The sequence below is a fragment of the Cebidichthys violaceus genome, unplaced genomic scaffold (assembly GCF_023349555.1).
Source record: "Cebidichthys violaceus isolate CVI_PGR_0920_01 unplaced genomic scaffold, fCebVio1.0.p SCAF_6, whole genome shotgun sequence".
Lineage (NCBI taxonomy): Eukaryota > Metazoa > Chordata > Actinopteri > Perciformes > Stichaeidae > Cebidichthys > Cebidichthys violaceus.
Window position 1 is genome coordinate 13655691 of NW_027176816.1, and position 17825 is coordinate 13673515.

Genomic DNA, 17825 nt, shown 5'->3' on the forward strand with positions numbered 1-17825 from the left:
AATCACACTCGACAGGTAAAAGACGGTATTGTCCGTCTAAGGATAGGATTATTAGAACACTCGGGAGGGGCCATGACCCCACCACACTGAACAGGAAGCCCGTTATTCGTCTCCGACACCCTAGCCAACAGGTGTGGCTCACCATCGGGAGGAGGAAGAGGAGGAGGAGAGGTCAGCGGAGTAGTTGAAGGGGCCAACAGGTGTGGCTCACCATCGGGAGGAGGAAGAGGAGGAGGAGAGGTCAGCGGAGTAGTTGAAGGGGCCAACAAGTGTGGCTCACCATCGGGAGGAGAGGTCAGAGGTGTAGTTGCAGGGGAAGTGGCTGGGGCAGAGCATGAACTCATGAATGGATCATGAGGTCCAGACAATGTATGTGTGCTAGGGGCCTGTTGTAAGTCCATACTTTCATTATCACAAAATAATGCACCAAGCAGCTCTGTATATCCCCTATCTACATAAGTTAATGGTGGTTCTGTAAAATGATCCCCCCTCACCTTCTCAACAGCTGTAAAATTAACAACAGTGGCAGCAGCGTCTGCAGCAGCGAGCACCCTCTCTTTCAGGGACCGCATTCTTTGGGCCTGATTAGCAAACTGTTGTAACGCTGTTTGTCCCTCATGGTCGTGGTTAGAGCCATGAGAGCATATAACAGGGGATCGGCCAGCAAGCACATGGTTCTTTAGAATACGCATTCTTTGGGCCAACTGCTGTAACGATGGTTGTCCCTCATTATCATGAGCTTGTACAGTAGAAGTGTCTATGTCATAAAAAACATGGTCCATAACAGGAGTGTCTTTATCATAAACAACCACACTATTAACATCATCACCATCTGCACTAAGTTTTAAAAATTTTCGGGGCGGAGACATATTGCCTCTAGTTATTGTATCACCTATGTATAACCATTCACTCTAAGACATCAAAAAAATAAAAAAAATAAAATAAAAAGTACAAATTATGAATTAGACACTCTTCTTCGGACTGCAAGAGTCGTGCCTATATCCCCAAGAATACTAATCAGAGTCTCTGAATATGGTTTGTGAAGCTGTTCTAAACACCGCTTATGCTCCTGAGTCAGAGAATTCAATGCCTCAATGATAAGTGTGAGCTTTTTATCCGTCTCATTATCGGCAGCAGCACGTGTCTCACTGAAAAGACGCAGGTAATGACTGCAGTGCCCACAGCATTGAACCGTAGGAGCTACTACTACACTCTGATTCACTCTAGGGGTTGCTTGCAAAGGGGATACTGGCTGTGCGGATGTTCCATATAACAATGACTCCGTCATAGACCAGTCAAGATCGCTACGCACACACAAGTGCGCCAGATTGGGATTTGTTGAAAAAACTGAATCCATTGCGGGGGATGTATCCCCCTGACTCAAGCCACGATCAACATTAAAATGCACACAATCAAAAAGCACAGGGATATCGTTACACACATCCGCATGGGTAGGCTCGTAATCAATCAATGGCTGTAAAATACCATGAGGCATTACAGAGGGGTGCACCTCTATCTCGAGAGCCTCTAGCCAGTCATCAGTGGTGGGGATGTCCTGTAATTCAGCGACCGTTGTAAATAGATCGTACTCACAGGGTGATGCCGCAGAAGTAGCAGCGGTTAATACAGCATCGGACAAGACCAATGAGGCAACATTGTCCACAAAAAAAGCCGATGGTGTGAAGGGGTTCTGTGGAGGGATAGTCTCTGATGAGGCCTCGGCTCGGATGAGTGCTGCAACAGCTATGTCCGCCTCCGCATACAGGGGCGCACAGGCTGATGCGTCTCTCAATGGGGTCCTCCCAGTCAAAACCCTTAATAAACAAAACATTAATATAATATATAGATGAAACACATGGATCAAATTAAATAACTATTCTTTAATGAGTACATGCCTTATAGGGGTCCTACTAGGATGCGGGATCTCCAAAGGCGCTGCGGTAATTTCTTCATGCACGTAGGGACATGTCGATACACACGGGCCTGCTGCTCTAACCCTGGTATATACAGGAGAACAGCTGTTTGGAGACCGATGAGCAGTCAGCACCTTAATGAACAAAACAAATAGCAATGTATATATATATATATATATATATATATATATATATATATATATATATATATATATATATATATATATATATGTATATATATATATATATATATATATGTATATAAATAAAACACATTTGTTAATTAAACTATGCTTTTAATGAGTACATACCTCGTTGTTTTATCCCGTTTTTCAGTCCTCTTTAACGTTGCCGATAATCGCCCGGTCTTTGGGGCTTTGATATCTATAAGTATTTACAATGAAAGAAGTGAGTATTCTTGGGGTGGGAGAAGAACAAGAGGATTTACACAGAAGCTACAACGCTTACCCTTTTTCAATCTCTTGGGCTGCAGCACATATGGGTTTCTAGGTCTGGTCAATGAACCAATTTTGCGCCGCAGTTTCTGTGGCGACTGGAAATCGTCAGATGAATCTAGCAAGTATATGTATTGAGATAAATATACTATCGTAAAATAGAGTAAAAAAGTAGTTAACCCCAAAAACGAAATACTAACCATATATGGGTATAGGAGGTCTGTTTTCAGTATCGTCAGCTCTGATATTACCCAGAATGTTAGCTGATGATGAGAAACTTTAAAAACAAGTCTAATTTAAAAACAACCATGTGATGCATGCATTAAATATAACAAGAAGAAAATACTTACGCTTGGTCATGAGCCATGATTAATGGTATGAGAAAACAACGCTGTGGAAGAAGTACCAGCTTGAGGGATGAGACGAAACGTCGGTCAGGAACAAATATGCAGCAGGAAAAGGGACTATAGCTGGGGCAAATGCCTTTATACACAGTAACATTTTAAATAAACCCGCCTTCATATAACATCTATCGATCACGACACAACATGCACGCTCTGCGCGTGCATGTTGTGACACCCCTCATACCCCAGTCTGTGCTCCTGCTGCAAGCAACAGGTGCACTAAGTGCAGGAGCAGCGCAGAGCAGTTTTACACTTCAAACAGCTAATTCACACCTATAAGGATGTAGAACAGCCCCCACTACAGTATAGACGTAAATAAGCTACAGTTTTCAGACGATTATGCAAATTAAAAAAAATAATAATAGAAAAATGTTGTTAAAAAAATTGCATAATTTTTGTATTAACGCGCCTCATGCACTCTTTTTTTCGCGGACACGCGCAATATGGGTTCACTTCTGCGTGCACGCGCAGAGGTGCACCCTATATACTACTCAAAAATTAATGAAAAATTCAAACAAAAATCAAAATAGCAGACTTCCAGTATAATTTAGAGCATAGTCTCAAGAGACTTTTTTTTAAGTCTCCATGTGATACATGTACCCACTAAATTTCATACATCTAGGTGATATGCTGGGGCTGCTCTTTTGAATATTAGTAGGGGGCGCTGTCAAGGCAATTTCTAAAATAAAAGGCAAAACCCCATATTATTTATTTATGTTTATCACCTTTGACACATGTGCAAAGTTCCATGACTATTTGTTCATCCTAAGCCACAGAAAACTGAGCTTCCATTTCACGGTGAATAATGCGTTGCCATGGCAACATATTTTAACAAAAACTCACAAAATTCATGATGAAGTATCATCAATGTCTTAAGGCTTTCCTCAGAAAATGTGAGGTCCATCAGATCAACTGACTAGGAGGAGTACATCAAAGTATAAAACGTGTCATTTCCTTTTGCCAGTAGGTGGCGCTATGTCTTTGAGAACATTTTGGCATGGAAATGTGCTCAAGCCTGAAATAGCATTATTCACAACAAATTTTGGGCAGATTAGACAATGTCCCTTGGAGTTACAACAACTCCCTCTTTCATAGCGAATGGCACAAAATAGTGGGCGCATGCCACGTCAAGGTCGTTCAATGAAAACTCACCATTTTTATACATTTTCATCACAAAGGTCTTTAAATTGTCCTGACCAAATTTGATGTTGATTGCATAAACTCTGAAGGAGGAGTTTGTCAAAATACAATGCCTGAAAACGTAGTTTAAAGGGAGTCGCATAAAATGAACGCCACACCACAGCTATGCCATTCCATCAAACATAAAGCTTTTGATAACTTTCAATCACAAAGGTCTTTGAATTGTACTGTCCAAATGTGAAGTGGCTCTGACAAAGTCCCTAGGAGGAGTTCGTTAAAGACAAATCAGCGACTAGAAATCAAGGGACAATTCACACATAAATCAAAATGGCCGACATTTGGTTGATTTTAGAGCATGGTCCCAAGAGACTTTTTTTAAGTCTCCATATGATACATGTGCAAACCAAATTTCATACATGTCGGTTAAACGAGGCGCTGGGGCTGCTTTGTTGAAAATCTGCAGGGGGCGCTATCGAGACAATTTATAACGACCAAGCCAAGAATCCACATGAGATCTTTAATTTCATCACCTACGACATATGTACAAAGTTTCATGAGTTTTTGAGTATCCAAAATGACATTGCTTTTTCATGGCAAACAAAGCGTTGCCACGGCAACAGAGTTATATGAAAACTCACAATATTCATGATGAACTATCATCAATGTCTAAAGGCTTTCTTTCTAAAATGTGAGGTTGATCTGGTGAAATGGCTAGGAGGAGTACATCAAAGTGTAAAACTTGACATTTCCCTTTGCCAGTAGGTGGCGCTATGAGATGTGAAAATTGAGGCATGTGAATGTTTTTAGGCCTGGACTAGCATCCTGCATAAGGTATTTTGGGCAGATTTAGCAATGTACCTTGGAGTTACAACAACTTCAATTTTCATGAAAAATTGACCAAAATGTATGCCATGCTACGCCAAGGTTGTTGCATGAAAACTCATGATTTTGATAAATTTTCATTATAAAAGTCTTAAGATCGTGCTGACCAAATTTGAATCCGATCGCATAAATACTGTAGGAGGAAAACGTGAAAATACAAAGCCTGAAAAAGGGAAAAATGGCCAAAAAGAGCTAACTACTGTAGCGTCTTCTAGTGGCTGAAGGAAATGAAAATGTGAGGGTACGTTACAGATTGCTATGTGGACATTTGCCTAAAATTTTGTGATGATAGGCACAATGGTTTTAAAGTGAGGTTGATTGATGTACAGAACCACGCCCCTTATACGTTCATTGGTCCATAACTTCTTAACGCGATTATTATTATTATTATTAACAACTTTTTTGGGGGGGTTTTGATGAAATTGAATGAATAATGATCCACATCAAATTTGGTAGCAATATGACACAGTGTTAAGGAGCAGTTTGCAAAAATGTGTTTTTCACAAAAGTCAAAATCGCGGAAATCTGAATGGGCGGAGCTTCACGATTAGAGTGTATTGATTGTAGAGCAAATTCAAGTGAACATATCTGTCAAATTTCAAGTCAATCGGACATGTCGGGTGAAGGGCGTGGTCTCTTAAGCTGTAGGAGGCGCTAGTGAGCCATTTTTTCATACCACGAAAATGGGACCCATAAAATCTCAAATTTTCACGCAGCCCTGATACGCCTGCCAAATTTGGAGAGTTTTTGAGTATGATAAAGCCCTGAAAAATGCGATTTAAGAGGCAAAATAATAATAATAATAATTCTTTGAATTTCAATAAGGCCTTCGACCCGACTTCGTCGTGCTCAGGCCCTAATAATTCTTTCAATTTCAATTGGCCCTTCGACCCGACTTCGTCGTGCTCAGGCCCTAATAATCTTTAGAATCTCAATAGGGCCTTCGCTGGCCCGACGTTGTCGGTTGCTCGGGCCATAATAATCTTTAGAATCTCAATAGGGCCTTCCTGGCCCGACGTTGTCGGTTGCTCGGGCCCTAATAATCCTTACAATTTCAATAGGGCCTTCGCTGGCCCGACGTTGTCGGTGGCTCAGGCCCTAATAAACATTACAATTTCAATAGGGCCTTCGCTGGCCCGACGTTGTCGGTGGCTCGGGCCCTAATAATAATACCCCTTACAATTTCAATAGGGCCTTCGCTGGCCCGACGTTGTCGGTTGCTCGGGCCCTAATAAACATTCGAAGAACAATAGGTCCTCCGCTCCGACTACGTCGGTGCTCGGACCCTAATAAATAGTGACTTAAAGATGCTCAATAAGGAATTCAGAGCATATCTGTTGCCTCCACACAGCTCTCAACATGGCGACCGCTGAGCTGGCAGCTGGACAGTACGAACAGTGCTAACACCAGCATCAGTGCTGACAGAGCTATTATTGTGTTTACTTGGGGGGGAACCGGAGGTCACTATTTTTTTACATTGCAAATAATTGTTTACTGCTATATAAATGCTCGATTGTAGCACCTATAACAGACATGTATTTAAATGAAAATCTTCGACATAATTGCTTTAAACAAGGTGCCATACAAGGTGAAAAACTAGAGCTGCTTTTTTCATATACCTTAGCACTTACAAACGCATATCTTCCTTGCAAAATTAGATTTAAAAAAATGTAACATTTTCACTTAAACAACTCTTAACCATATTTTGGAGCTTTTTCCAGATATGTATCAAGTGCATCTTGAGGCTGCATTTATTTGGCAAGCAAAAGACATATATTATATGAGTGGTGACTGCTTTTGACGTTATTGATAATATTGTAAACCAGTTTTTTAATTTCCAGAATGCAACACATATTGCCTCATATTCTGTTGCTGTATCATTTGTTACATGAAGCTTTGTGAAACACAGATAAGTCATACCTTGTTGAGGGGATGGAGTGGGGAGTTTACCGATGCCCACGGGTGAAGGCAAGATACAGGACAGCTAAAGACATTTCAGTGTCAGAAAGACAATAGCTTAAAATCCTGAATAAGTCTGCTGTCTGTAACCTCAAAGTTCCTGTTCAGTTTTAATGTCCAGTTTGAGTTTTAAAATGAAAAACAAAATGTTTTTTTCCTCAAAATTCATGAAAAGAGTCTGCAATAAGGTTAACATTTTCCCTTGTAAATTCAAGCTATTATGACTAACACTTGAATATAAGAATACATTACTGTATTATTTTAACTCCACTTTAGCAAATGGGTATTGTGTCCCCAATTATGACTGCTACGGCAAACACAGTACACAATGGTTAGTTGACCAATAGTTACAGCCCAAAGTTCTTCCTGCCTGAAAGGGACTTCTTCCAATCCTCCTGTTTACCATTCCACCACTGCAAGAATTGACTGGCTAAAATCTGTAAACTGATCCATTGAATACAAATTTAAATGGAATTCCATAAATTACAGAAAGTTGATTGCAATATTTTTTTACAGGTCTGTGTAGCCACCCAGATACATTTGGTCAAGTGAAAATCTAAACAAATTTGACTCAGGGGATCTAGTTCACCACTAGTCTAAAAACCTGTTACTCTGTGTTCACAGAGAATATACATTCATTTGCAACAAACCAAATGTGAAACACAAACAGAAGGACTACAGGATATGGAACTTATATCAGCTTTAATTCATTAGAGCAACATCTGTTACAAAATGAAAGATACTGTCTGAAATGAATGATCCCAGTCAGTAATCAGTGAAATTATTTATCCCCCCCCCTGAAGAGTGGGAAAGGATTTTCTCTCCAAATGTACATCTTTGTGGATGAAAGTTCAAGCCAAAATCCTTTAGGAGCCATGGAGTAGAACAATGTAGTTAATAGCACAGACTCGGGAATGGAAAATGTTATTGTACTTCACCCAGAGGGAAGTGAGCAGTGTGTAAGATTTACTGGCATCTAGTGGTGAGGTTGCAAATTGCAACCAACTGAATACCCCTCTGTTCACCCCTCCCTTTCCAAGCATGTCTGTGAACTACGTTGGCCTTCAGGTTATGTAAAAATGTGAAAGACGGTCGGAGTCCAGAGACAGTGTTTGGTTTGTCTGATCTGGCCTACTGTAGAAATATGGCGGTGAAACACGGCAGACTCCATGAAGACGATCCGCTCACAATGTCGATATGAAGGACTTATTATTGTGCTATCCTTTTGAAGAAGAAATACTGATATAACTGATGTTATTGCAGCATCTACGCTAATGTATTTTTCTTTTTTTAAGTGGAGGCTAGCCACCTCTTCCACCCTTAGCCCATGTGCACAGCTAACACGTCCCAGACAAGTCACTGAACACACAAAGATGAAACTAGTATGGCTTGTCCATCCAACAGCAAGACAGCAAACAAGCTGACCTACAAAAATGTCAGTGTAACAATTATGCATTACAGCCCAACACTTGTGAGGTTGATCTTTAGTTGTATCTACTTTACTTGATTCATTGAGTTAATGTTACACATCCCTGTACTTAAGTGTTACAGCAGGGCGAACAAAGGCAACAGGGCAAATTTTTCAAGCCCGACTATTTCTGTCCGTTCCTCTGCCTGGTGGTCAGGTAGACATTGGGCCACTCCTAGGAGCCATGACCCTACTAACCTCATCTATCCTACTGTCTCAGCTCATGGCGAGCAAGTGGTGGCAGGGGGGGCTCTGGAATTGCCAGTCAGCAGTGCCGAAAGCTGAGTTCATCTCAGGCTACGCATCCTTGCTCTCCCTCAACTTTCTTGCACTAACTGAGACCTGGATCACACCAGAAAACACTACCATACCCTGTCAGATAAGTACTCTTACTCTCACACTCCCAGAGCTGCGAGGTGAGGTTGTGGTACTGGCCAGCTAATTTCCCCAAAATGGAAATACTCTCTCTTCTCTGTCCCACAGTTCTCCCCGTCCTCTTTCGAATTTCATGCTGTTATGTCACTTACCCAGTCAAGCTCACCATTGCTGTTGTGTATCGCCCACCAGGGCCTCTTGGTGAGTTCTTGGAGGCGCATGACACATTAGTCTTGCACTTCCATGACGATGGCTCCGCTCTCATCCTGCTTGGCAACTTCAACATCCAGACTGATAAGTTAGAACCTCTTCTTTCCTTCCTCTCCTCCTTTGACCTTTACCACTCCTCTTCTCCTCCTACCCACAAGGCCGGCAACCAGCTGGATCTTCTCTTCACTAGACACTGCTCTACTGCTAACCTCTCCGTCACTCCCCTCCAGCTCTCTGAACACTACTTCATGTCTTACTCCCTCTCCCTCTCCCCCCTACTTCCGCCACCTACCCACATGGTTTCTACCCATAGTCATCTTCGCTCCCTCTCCCCTGCTGATCTTTCCTCTTCTGTTACCGCTGCTCTCCCTGACCCTGAATCCTTCTCTCGGTAACACTTTATAATAACTACACACTATGAAGCATTAGTTAAGTATGACTAAACACTTAATTCATCATTTATAAAGCATTGTTCCTACATTAACACTCATTAGTATACAATTCATAACAACAGTTATACATTTTTATTCTTGATTAATAAGCTTATATATATATATAAATATATATAAATGCATGAATAATGTACATCTAAATAAGTTCTTAATCATTTACTGTTGAAGAAAATCATCATATAACTTAGAATTAAACTAAAGCCACGGCCTGATTCTGATATCTCAATCCAGTTGAATAAACAAATGTTTCTTAGAAAATATGAGTGCCAGCGGCCTGAGAGTGATAGGTCGTGGCGTCCGGGAACTCCCAAACATTTCCCGGCTAACGAACAGAACGTCCTGTCAACATATTTTGGTATAATGGTCTCGAAAGAACTTGACCAAACTAGGTATTAGGCAAGGGATGCCAGGAATGATTTGTTTATGTGATTCGGCCAACTGATCTGATTGGTGGAAAGTGACTTAAGGGGGGTGAATTAGACTATAAGGGTAAGCTGTATAACTGATACGTTGGATTTCGTTGAATGTTGCCTTGTGCTCATTAAAACACTTCCCGCTGGTTGCTACTCCAAGAACTCCGTCTCTTCTCTTCATTTTCGCTTCTACATTACTAACACTTTATAAAGGATGTTATTAATCATCTACAACTCCTTAATAATTGGTTTGTAATATATATAATACTTCATTTACAAATGGGGAATCCATCATTTATAAAGTATGAAAACACAATCACCAAACACATAATAGACGAGCTTATTAATCAAGAATAAAACATTTATAACTGTTATGAATTGTATACTAATGAGTGTTAATGTAGGAACAATGCTTTATAAATGATGAATTAAGTGTTTACTCACTATTGCTCCATAGTGTGTAGTTATTATAAAGTGTTACCCTTCTCTCTCCTATCCCGATACTGCTATTGATCTTCTCCTCGCCACTCTTTCCTCTTCTTTGGATAACCTCTGTCTCTTCACCTCCAGGCCTGCACGACCAACCCCACCTGCCCCTTGGCTGTCGGACTCAGTACGTACTGATAGACGGAGCCTAAGAGAGGCTGAGCGTAAATGGAGAAAAGGCAAACTCCTTCTTAACTTCCAATCTCTTCTTTCCACTTTTTCCTCCTCTCTATCTACTGCTAAAGCTGCTTTCTTCCACTCTAAAATCCTAACCTCTGCTTTCAATTCTAAAAAACTCTTTGAATCTTTCTCTTCACTCCTCCAACCCCCACCCCCTCCTCCTACTTCCTCCCTTCTCCCTGACGATTTTGCCAACTTCTTTGACAAGAAGTTAAACGATATCAGATCCTCCTTCTCTCAGCCCCCTTGTCCCTGTCCACCCTTTCCCTCTCTACCCTGTCCAGCTCTTCCCCCTCAGCTCTCCCTCCCCTCTCCATGCCCCATCTTACCCTATCTGGCTCCCCTCTCCCCTAACAAGGTTCTCAACCTTGTTACATCTAACCGCCCCACCACGTGCTCCCTTGACCCGATCCCCTCCCCTCTTCTTCAGGCTATTGCGACTGAATTCCTTCCTTTCCTCACCCACCTCATCAACACATCTCTTGCTTCAGGATGCTTTCCCATGGCTTTCAAGACTGCCAGAGTCACCCCCCTTCTGAAGAAACCATCACTTGACCCCTCGGATGTCAAGAACTTCAGACCAATTTTTCATCTACCCTTTCTATTCAAAACACTTGAACGTGCTGTCTTTAATCAACTGTCTTCCTATCTCCACCAGAACAACCTCTTGGACCCCCACCAGTCCGGGTTCAAAGTGGGTCACTCAACTGAGACAGCCCTCCTTGCGGTGACAGAGTCGCTTCACGCCGAGAAGAAGAAGAAGAGCTAACATTCTCTCCTCTGTTCTGATTCATGACCATTGACGATATTGTGATGACACCAACTCGGACTGCGAGGAACCTGGTGTGACCCTGTATGACCAACTGTCATTCTCAGCAAACAATGCATCGGTTACACGCTCCTGCAGATTCCTGCTCTACAACATCAGGAGGATTCGCCCCTTCCTCACTGACGAGACGGCGCAGGTTCTCATCCAGGCTCTTGTCATATCACGCCTGGACTACTGCAACTCTCTACTTGCCGGAGCACCGGTGTCGGCCATCAAACCTCTGGAGCTTGTCCAGAAAGCTGCTGCTCGCCTGGTGTTCAATCGCCACAAGTTCTCCCACACAACTTCCCTTCTCCGTTCTCTACACTGGCTCCCTGTAAGAGCTCGCATCCAGTTTAATCCATCCACTTCGCTCTGCTGCCTCGGGGCGATTGCTTGCCCCGTCGCTCAGAGCTCCCTGCGGCCTATCACGGCTGTTTTCTGTCCTGGCCCCACAATGGTGGAATGAACTCCCCACTGACGTCAGGACAGCAGAGTCGCTGCCCATCTTTCGGCGCAAGCTGAAAACTCACCTCTTCAAGAAGTACTACCCTGAGCCTTCCACTCAGCACTTATTGTATTCATACTAGTTTGTTGCACTTATTGTATTTGTATTGGTTTGCTGCACTTATTGTATTTGTTTGTTTCTGCACTGTACTTTTGCTCTGGTTTATGCTCTGTTTCATGCTCTTAGATGCTTGTGTAAACAAGAAGATGCACTTATGACTTCTGGTGACTAGTAGTTCTCTTGAATACCTATGTTGAATACACTTATTGTAAGTTGCTTTGGATAAAAGTGTTTGCTAAATGACTGTAATGTAATGTAGTCCTGCAGGTCTTACCTGTGGGGAGAGTCCGTTACTGACAGGGTTGACGTGGTTGCTAGGTGCTGCAGAGCTCATAAAGGAGTCAGAGTAGCTGGAGAAGCCGTGGCGGTTTGAGGCAAGACCATAGGCAGAGCTGCTGTCAGTGCTGGACAGACCGCTCTGGTGCATGGTGGATGGAGGCAACGGTTGGGGACGGTGAACTGTACCACTGCCATCTGAAGGGAAAAACACAGAACAGCACATAGTTGAGCACGTAAAGATACACTGCTCAAAACCTTCATTCCCCAGTCTACTGCTGGGTGCAATAACACATATATATTTCTCCAATTGCTCAAGAGTATAAATAAGACAGGAGCTAGGCTAGCAGTTTCCCCCTGCTACCAGTCTGTGTGCTTAGCACAACCTGGATATATCTATGAACAGCAGCATCGAGGGCATCGTTTTTAGGTGAGCAGAGGACCCATAGCTTTAGTAGGCTACACATGATGAAAAGCATATTGTGGATATATGTTGCAGGGAGAGGAGTACCATGTTAGTGTCCAGCACCTGAACTAAATCACATGCTTTGCTTCATTTAAGGGTGCTTTGACACCGAATCTGTTTAGTTGTAACTTAGATCCATTTCCCCACTGACTATTTGGGTAGAGCTGCCAATTGACCTGCGGACCAAACAACCCTTTGAGAAGGTGGGTCTTGGCCCACTTCCTTGCAGACTCTGGTGTGGTTCATTTGTGGTCAGAGAGAAAACAGACCAACTCCAGGATTTTGGGTTCTAGATATGTAATTATAGCATGATTTCAAAAGTTAAACCACTAAATCAATCTGCTGATTGTGAACTGTTCAGGAAGTGATCTTCTTATAAGAAGCAGATCACTTGTAAAGCAATCTGCTTGTGTGTCCATTGAGTTCGTTAAAAAGTGTGTGACATTGTCAAAATTGTGATAATTCATAACACGCTATTAATTTGCAGAATTTTTTTTTACTCGTGAACTCTTTGTGACTTCAGAGGATATTAATAGTGTGAAGCACTGCTCTCCTTTACAGCAGTCCACAGTGCAGCATTGTGCTACATATATGTGGGTAAAAAATTTGAGTTTGTGAATGTGAAAAATTATTTGGGCCTATCTGAGTGGCTCTGACGTCCAGATTGGTAGAATACACTGATTTGCTCAACTCCGACTGTGACTCCCTCTTTCTCATTAACAAAGAGCAGCAATGTACAAAACATTCAGCTAGTAGCTTCTAATTTATTTCCGGCTCCAACTGTCCCTTTTGCAGCATAATATGACAAACGTGGCTGGCATCAGGTCATATCAGTCGTGACTCATGGCACACAATAATTCTGTGAGTAACTTGATGACAGGCCTTGATCATTTGTGATTATTATCTCCGCTCTGTAACACTTCTGTACAATCATGTTCATCTCATAGAGTGCTACGTGTCTTTGGCTCATCGCGTCACTTCCATTTCAGGAGTCTAAATTAAGGAAAGAAACTTTGATTCATTTGAGACCCATCACTTAAGCTGATCAATTTCATAGTTTTAAACCAAAAACTTTGGTATTTGTACTAAGTAGCTCATAAAAATACGTCATGTTAAAAAACAGCTGTTGTTATTACTGCAATGTATCAGATTGGCTATAAACACTTGATCTGTACACTCCTAATTTTTTTCCTTGGTTCAGACCAAATGAACAGAAATAAAGGTGGAAAAGAGCCCTTAGTTAAAGCTTTATGGATACATTTTTGGACCTAACGAGGACCAAAAACAAGCTGGTCTCCACAAAATTGTGGAGCCACATGTTCAAACAGTGCCCTCCACCACCATCATCACCTTAACACCCAAACACTCACTCACTAACACACTGTGTCACTATCATCTGTCACCCATCTAAAAGTGTTGTCTTCTCTACCTTGGGACAGAGTGTTGGATGGGTAGCTGGACTCTGGCAGCTGGTACGTAGGAAGTGTTGGCATCCCTGTGGGAGGGAATCCACCCGGCAACAGGTGGTTGAAAGCCGCTAGCTGATTGGCTCCTGCTTGTTTTCGCCACCTGGCCCTTCGATTGCTGAACCAAACCTGGAAATAAAAAGAGCGAAAACAAAATAAATCTGTTTCATTTGTCATTCAACGTTATCTCAGACTCAGAGTTGGCTTTACTGTTGCATGTTAATGCATTAGAATTGAGCTGGCAGCTGAAGTTGTGTCACATGCTATGGCTAAATCCACACTAATACGTTTTTGTTTAAAAACTAAGGTTTTAGAACAAAATGATCTCCGTCCACACGAGCGTTCCAGCATTGTTTTCGTGATTTCTGTCTATACGAGCAAGCCCGAAAACGAATATCACGTGACTATTCACGTACACTGGGCATGCGGGTGTCGGTGAAACAGGAAGTAGATTGGTTACTTAGTTACAGAAAATACAACATAGTTATTATAGTATAGTATAGTACTATAGTAGTCATTAAAAAGAAAAGGTTGTGCTTGATACTTAAGATCTTTTATAATCTTCCTCTATATACTGAAACAGACACATTTATATGGAAAAAAAAAAAGTTTTATTTATCAAACTTAGTTACAAGGCTGCAGGACTTGCTCTATCTCTCTCTCATACACGCGCACACACACACACACACACACACACACACACACACACACACACACACATTCAATTTACTTTAAAATGAACACATACAAATCAAAGTTTACTAGATTATGGGTCAATAAATTTGGTCAATGTCTCTCACTCATTTTTTCTCAGTTTCGTTGTTCTCTGTTCTCACTCGTAGCTCTGCTGGGTGACTGAAGTCCCTGTTGCACATGAGAGCAATTACTGCTTTTGTACAGTTTCTTTGTGAACTTTGCAATAGTTGTGCAGAACAAAATAAGTATTAAGAAGAAAAGGAAAGTCCTCCGTTTTGTGTCCCTCGCCATTCTCAAAGCCGCTAACCCTGACTTCAAGAGTCTGCTGACAACGGTCTGATAACGCCGCCAGACGCACCACTCGCGAATCGCTTCAATGACAGCTTGCTTCCTCCGTATTTTGTCGGCAGAATTGAACTGCACAACAGCTGCTAGTAAAGACAACAAGATCAGCAACGCCTAGAATCCGTTATCCATGTTGAATTGACCACTGGTAGTCGATATGTAATTAAGGTGGATGTTTGTTTTACGGCGTTATGACAAATCAGAGAAGGACACGTCGTGACTGCTAAGAACCAATCAAGTAGCGAACACAGGGGTTTTCCACATCATTGTTTTTAACTTAAAGGTGTACCTTTTCGCCATCCACACTAGGAGGTAACTCCGGAGCTTTCAAATTTACATGACTTCGGTAGTGTTTGTAAACTACTTTGTTTTCGGTGCTCAGTGTCAACTTAGCAAAAGATTGGCATTTTGAAATGGAAACGTAGTAGCGTGGATGTAGAGTATGTCTACATACTGGTTGGATGTACTCAGTATGTGCTCTTTTGCAGGAAGTAGTCAGGAGATGAAGAGTTGCACGTGACAGGCGACAGAGTAAGGCAGTGGTGGGCCATCAGGGCCAGCAAAGCTTTCTCTGCTGGCCTAAACAGAATCACAAAGTTATAGCTATTTTATAATTCAATATTTTTTCATAAATACACTACATGTATTCTAATTATTTTTCCCATTAGCTTATTATCTTATTGCACAGCTACTGTCTTCCTCTGTTGCCCTGCTTCCAGCGCTGCTTCCAGTACAGCTTGTTTTAAGTATCCAGTTTATCCAATCAGATTTCGCCCCTATGCCGTCTCTAGGTAAGAAGAGAGGCCGAGGCCTGCTAGAAAGCCTTTGCAGTTTAAGTAAATGGGGACATTGTTGGTTATCATATTGTTGATTGTCATAGTCTTCAACCAATCAGATCTTTAGTTTGACATGTTGGGCATATTCTTTCTTTCTAGGTGGCCTACAAGTACGTCAGCATTAACCTGCAGCTCAGCATTAATGTGCAGCGTGATTGGTCAGTGGGTTAGCGTGACTGTTGTGAAACTGAAGCTAGCTAGCAGAACTTAGTAGTAGTAGTAGTAGTACTAAGAGTTCAAGTTGAACAATATATAAGAAGTTATGACATTTACATGATATTTTTAGAGTTTTGCTTGGTATAGAGTCTTTTTTTTACCTAGCTTTGTTTTTTTTAACACTCAATGGCTGAAGGAGGAGGAGAAACGGATTTCTCAAGAAGGACATTTCAAGAAAAGCTGGACATCAGCCCTGACCCAGCCAGGAAAAGGATTTGTGTGCCACTTTCAGTCCAGCAACTACGAGCGGTATTCCTGGCTGTCCTGGATGTTCTCTCGGCTCCACCAAGAGAACATTATATTTCCTATAGCACGACAGGACACTTACAGGCTACGGAGCTTTTGAAAACTTTTTCAATCCGAGTAGATCTACAACTCAACCAACACGTTCACAGGAGGACCTCTGGCTGGAACTGAACTGCACCGATGTACTGTACAACCGCAGTATTAAACTCTTTGTTAACAAAGAAAAGAAGATGGACTTTGTCTTTAAATAGTGAACAGCAGCTTTGGTAAGTGAACTGCTTTTGTTTTACATCTGCAGTAGCATTACTACTGTGTTAATTTGTCTATCGTGTCGTTTTTATGATATGGTTAATATTGTTCCGTCTGATGTGAATATTTGAATGGTGCCCCTGAGTGTGTTGCGGAATGCGTGTTTTAACTCTGCAGTTTTGCTGGAATGTTTTGTCATGCTTTGTTGTCATATAAATATATGTGACTGGTTGTTGTGAGTTTGTTCTTGTCATTGTGTTAAATACATTAATTTTGACTATATGCATTGAAGCATCCCGTCATGTGCATATTCATGTATCTGCAATCTGCAGTTAGTGTATTTGTAGCCCTCAGAAGTGTTGAGCTTGTTGAACTTTTATTTCACTTGTCACCCATAGCTGTGGCGTCATAATGAGGTTATTAGGAGGTGGTCAACTGTAGTAGGACAGCACTGACAGCACTGCAGGACAGCCCTCCATTGCATATTGGTCATGGCTTTCATTAAAGCCTAAAGCTTTTCAGAGTTCATAGTGGTAAAATGTTCTTCAATAATGTCCTTTTGTCATCTCCTGGCCTTATTTAACAACTGATTAAGTTTTAAATAAGGCTTCCTCAGTAGGATGAATAAAGAGGAGGCATCAACATCTACAGCTACAGTAAACACTTCACACATGACCGATTAAAGCAACTACCACACTTACAACCTTAAAGTTTTACATTTAATATTGAGACATTTTTGGAAACTCAAACCTATTTAGGGTCCGAGCACCGACGTAGTCGGAGTGGAGGACCTATTGTTATTCTAATGTTTATTAGCGCCCGAGCACCGACGTAGTCGGAGCGGAGGACCTATTGTTATTCTAATGTTTATTATTAGGGCCCGAGCACCGACAACGTCACGCTGCGAGGTTCCTATTGAAAGTGTAAGAATTATTATTAGGGCCCGAGCAGCTACGTAGTCGGAGCAGAGGACCTATTGTTATTCTAACATTTATTATTAGGGCCCGAGCACCGACGTAGTCGTTAGCGTAGGACCTATTGTTCTTCAAATGTTTATTATTATTCAGATTATTCTATGTATTGAAAGGGAAAAGGAGGTGCTTGGGATATTGGTGAGAACTTGAAAGTTGGCACGCAAGGCAGTCGTGGTGCAAATTGCTGTCTGATTGGGGTGTCCTCCTGCGGTATGAAAAATTGGCTCTATAGCGCCCCCTATTGAATAGCCCCAATATTGGGTTTTATATAGCTGTATGAAATTTGGTAGGTATGTGGAACTTGATGGGATGTACAAAAAATCCTCTTGGAGTTTTTCAATA

General features: G+C 41.8%; 1 protein-coding gene across 2 annotated transcripts in view; it reads right to left on the minus strand.

Annotated features, from left to right (window-relative positions):
- The window catches only part of LOC137889249 (paired box protein Pax-7-like), a 145887-nt gene that overhangs the window by 73227 nt on the left and 54835 nt on the right, over positions 1-17825 (minus strand). For both annotated transcript variants that reach the window (XM_068733021.1, XM_068733020.1), the window contains exons 6-7: positions 13885-14050; positions 11988-12187 (exon numbers count right to left, since the gene is read on the minus strand). In XM_068733021.1, coding sequence (XP_068589122.1) covers positions 11988-12187; positions 13885-14050 — 366 coding nt within the window. The remainder of the gene's footprint in view (positions 1-11987; positions 12188-13884; positions 14051-17825) is intronic.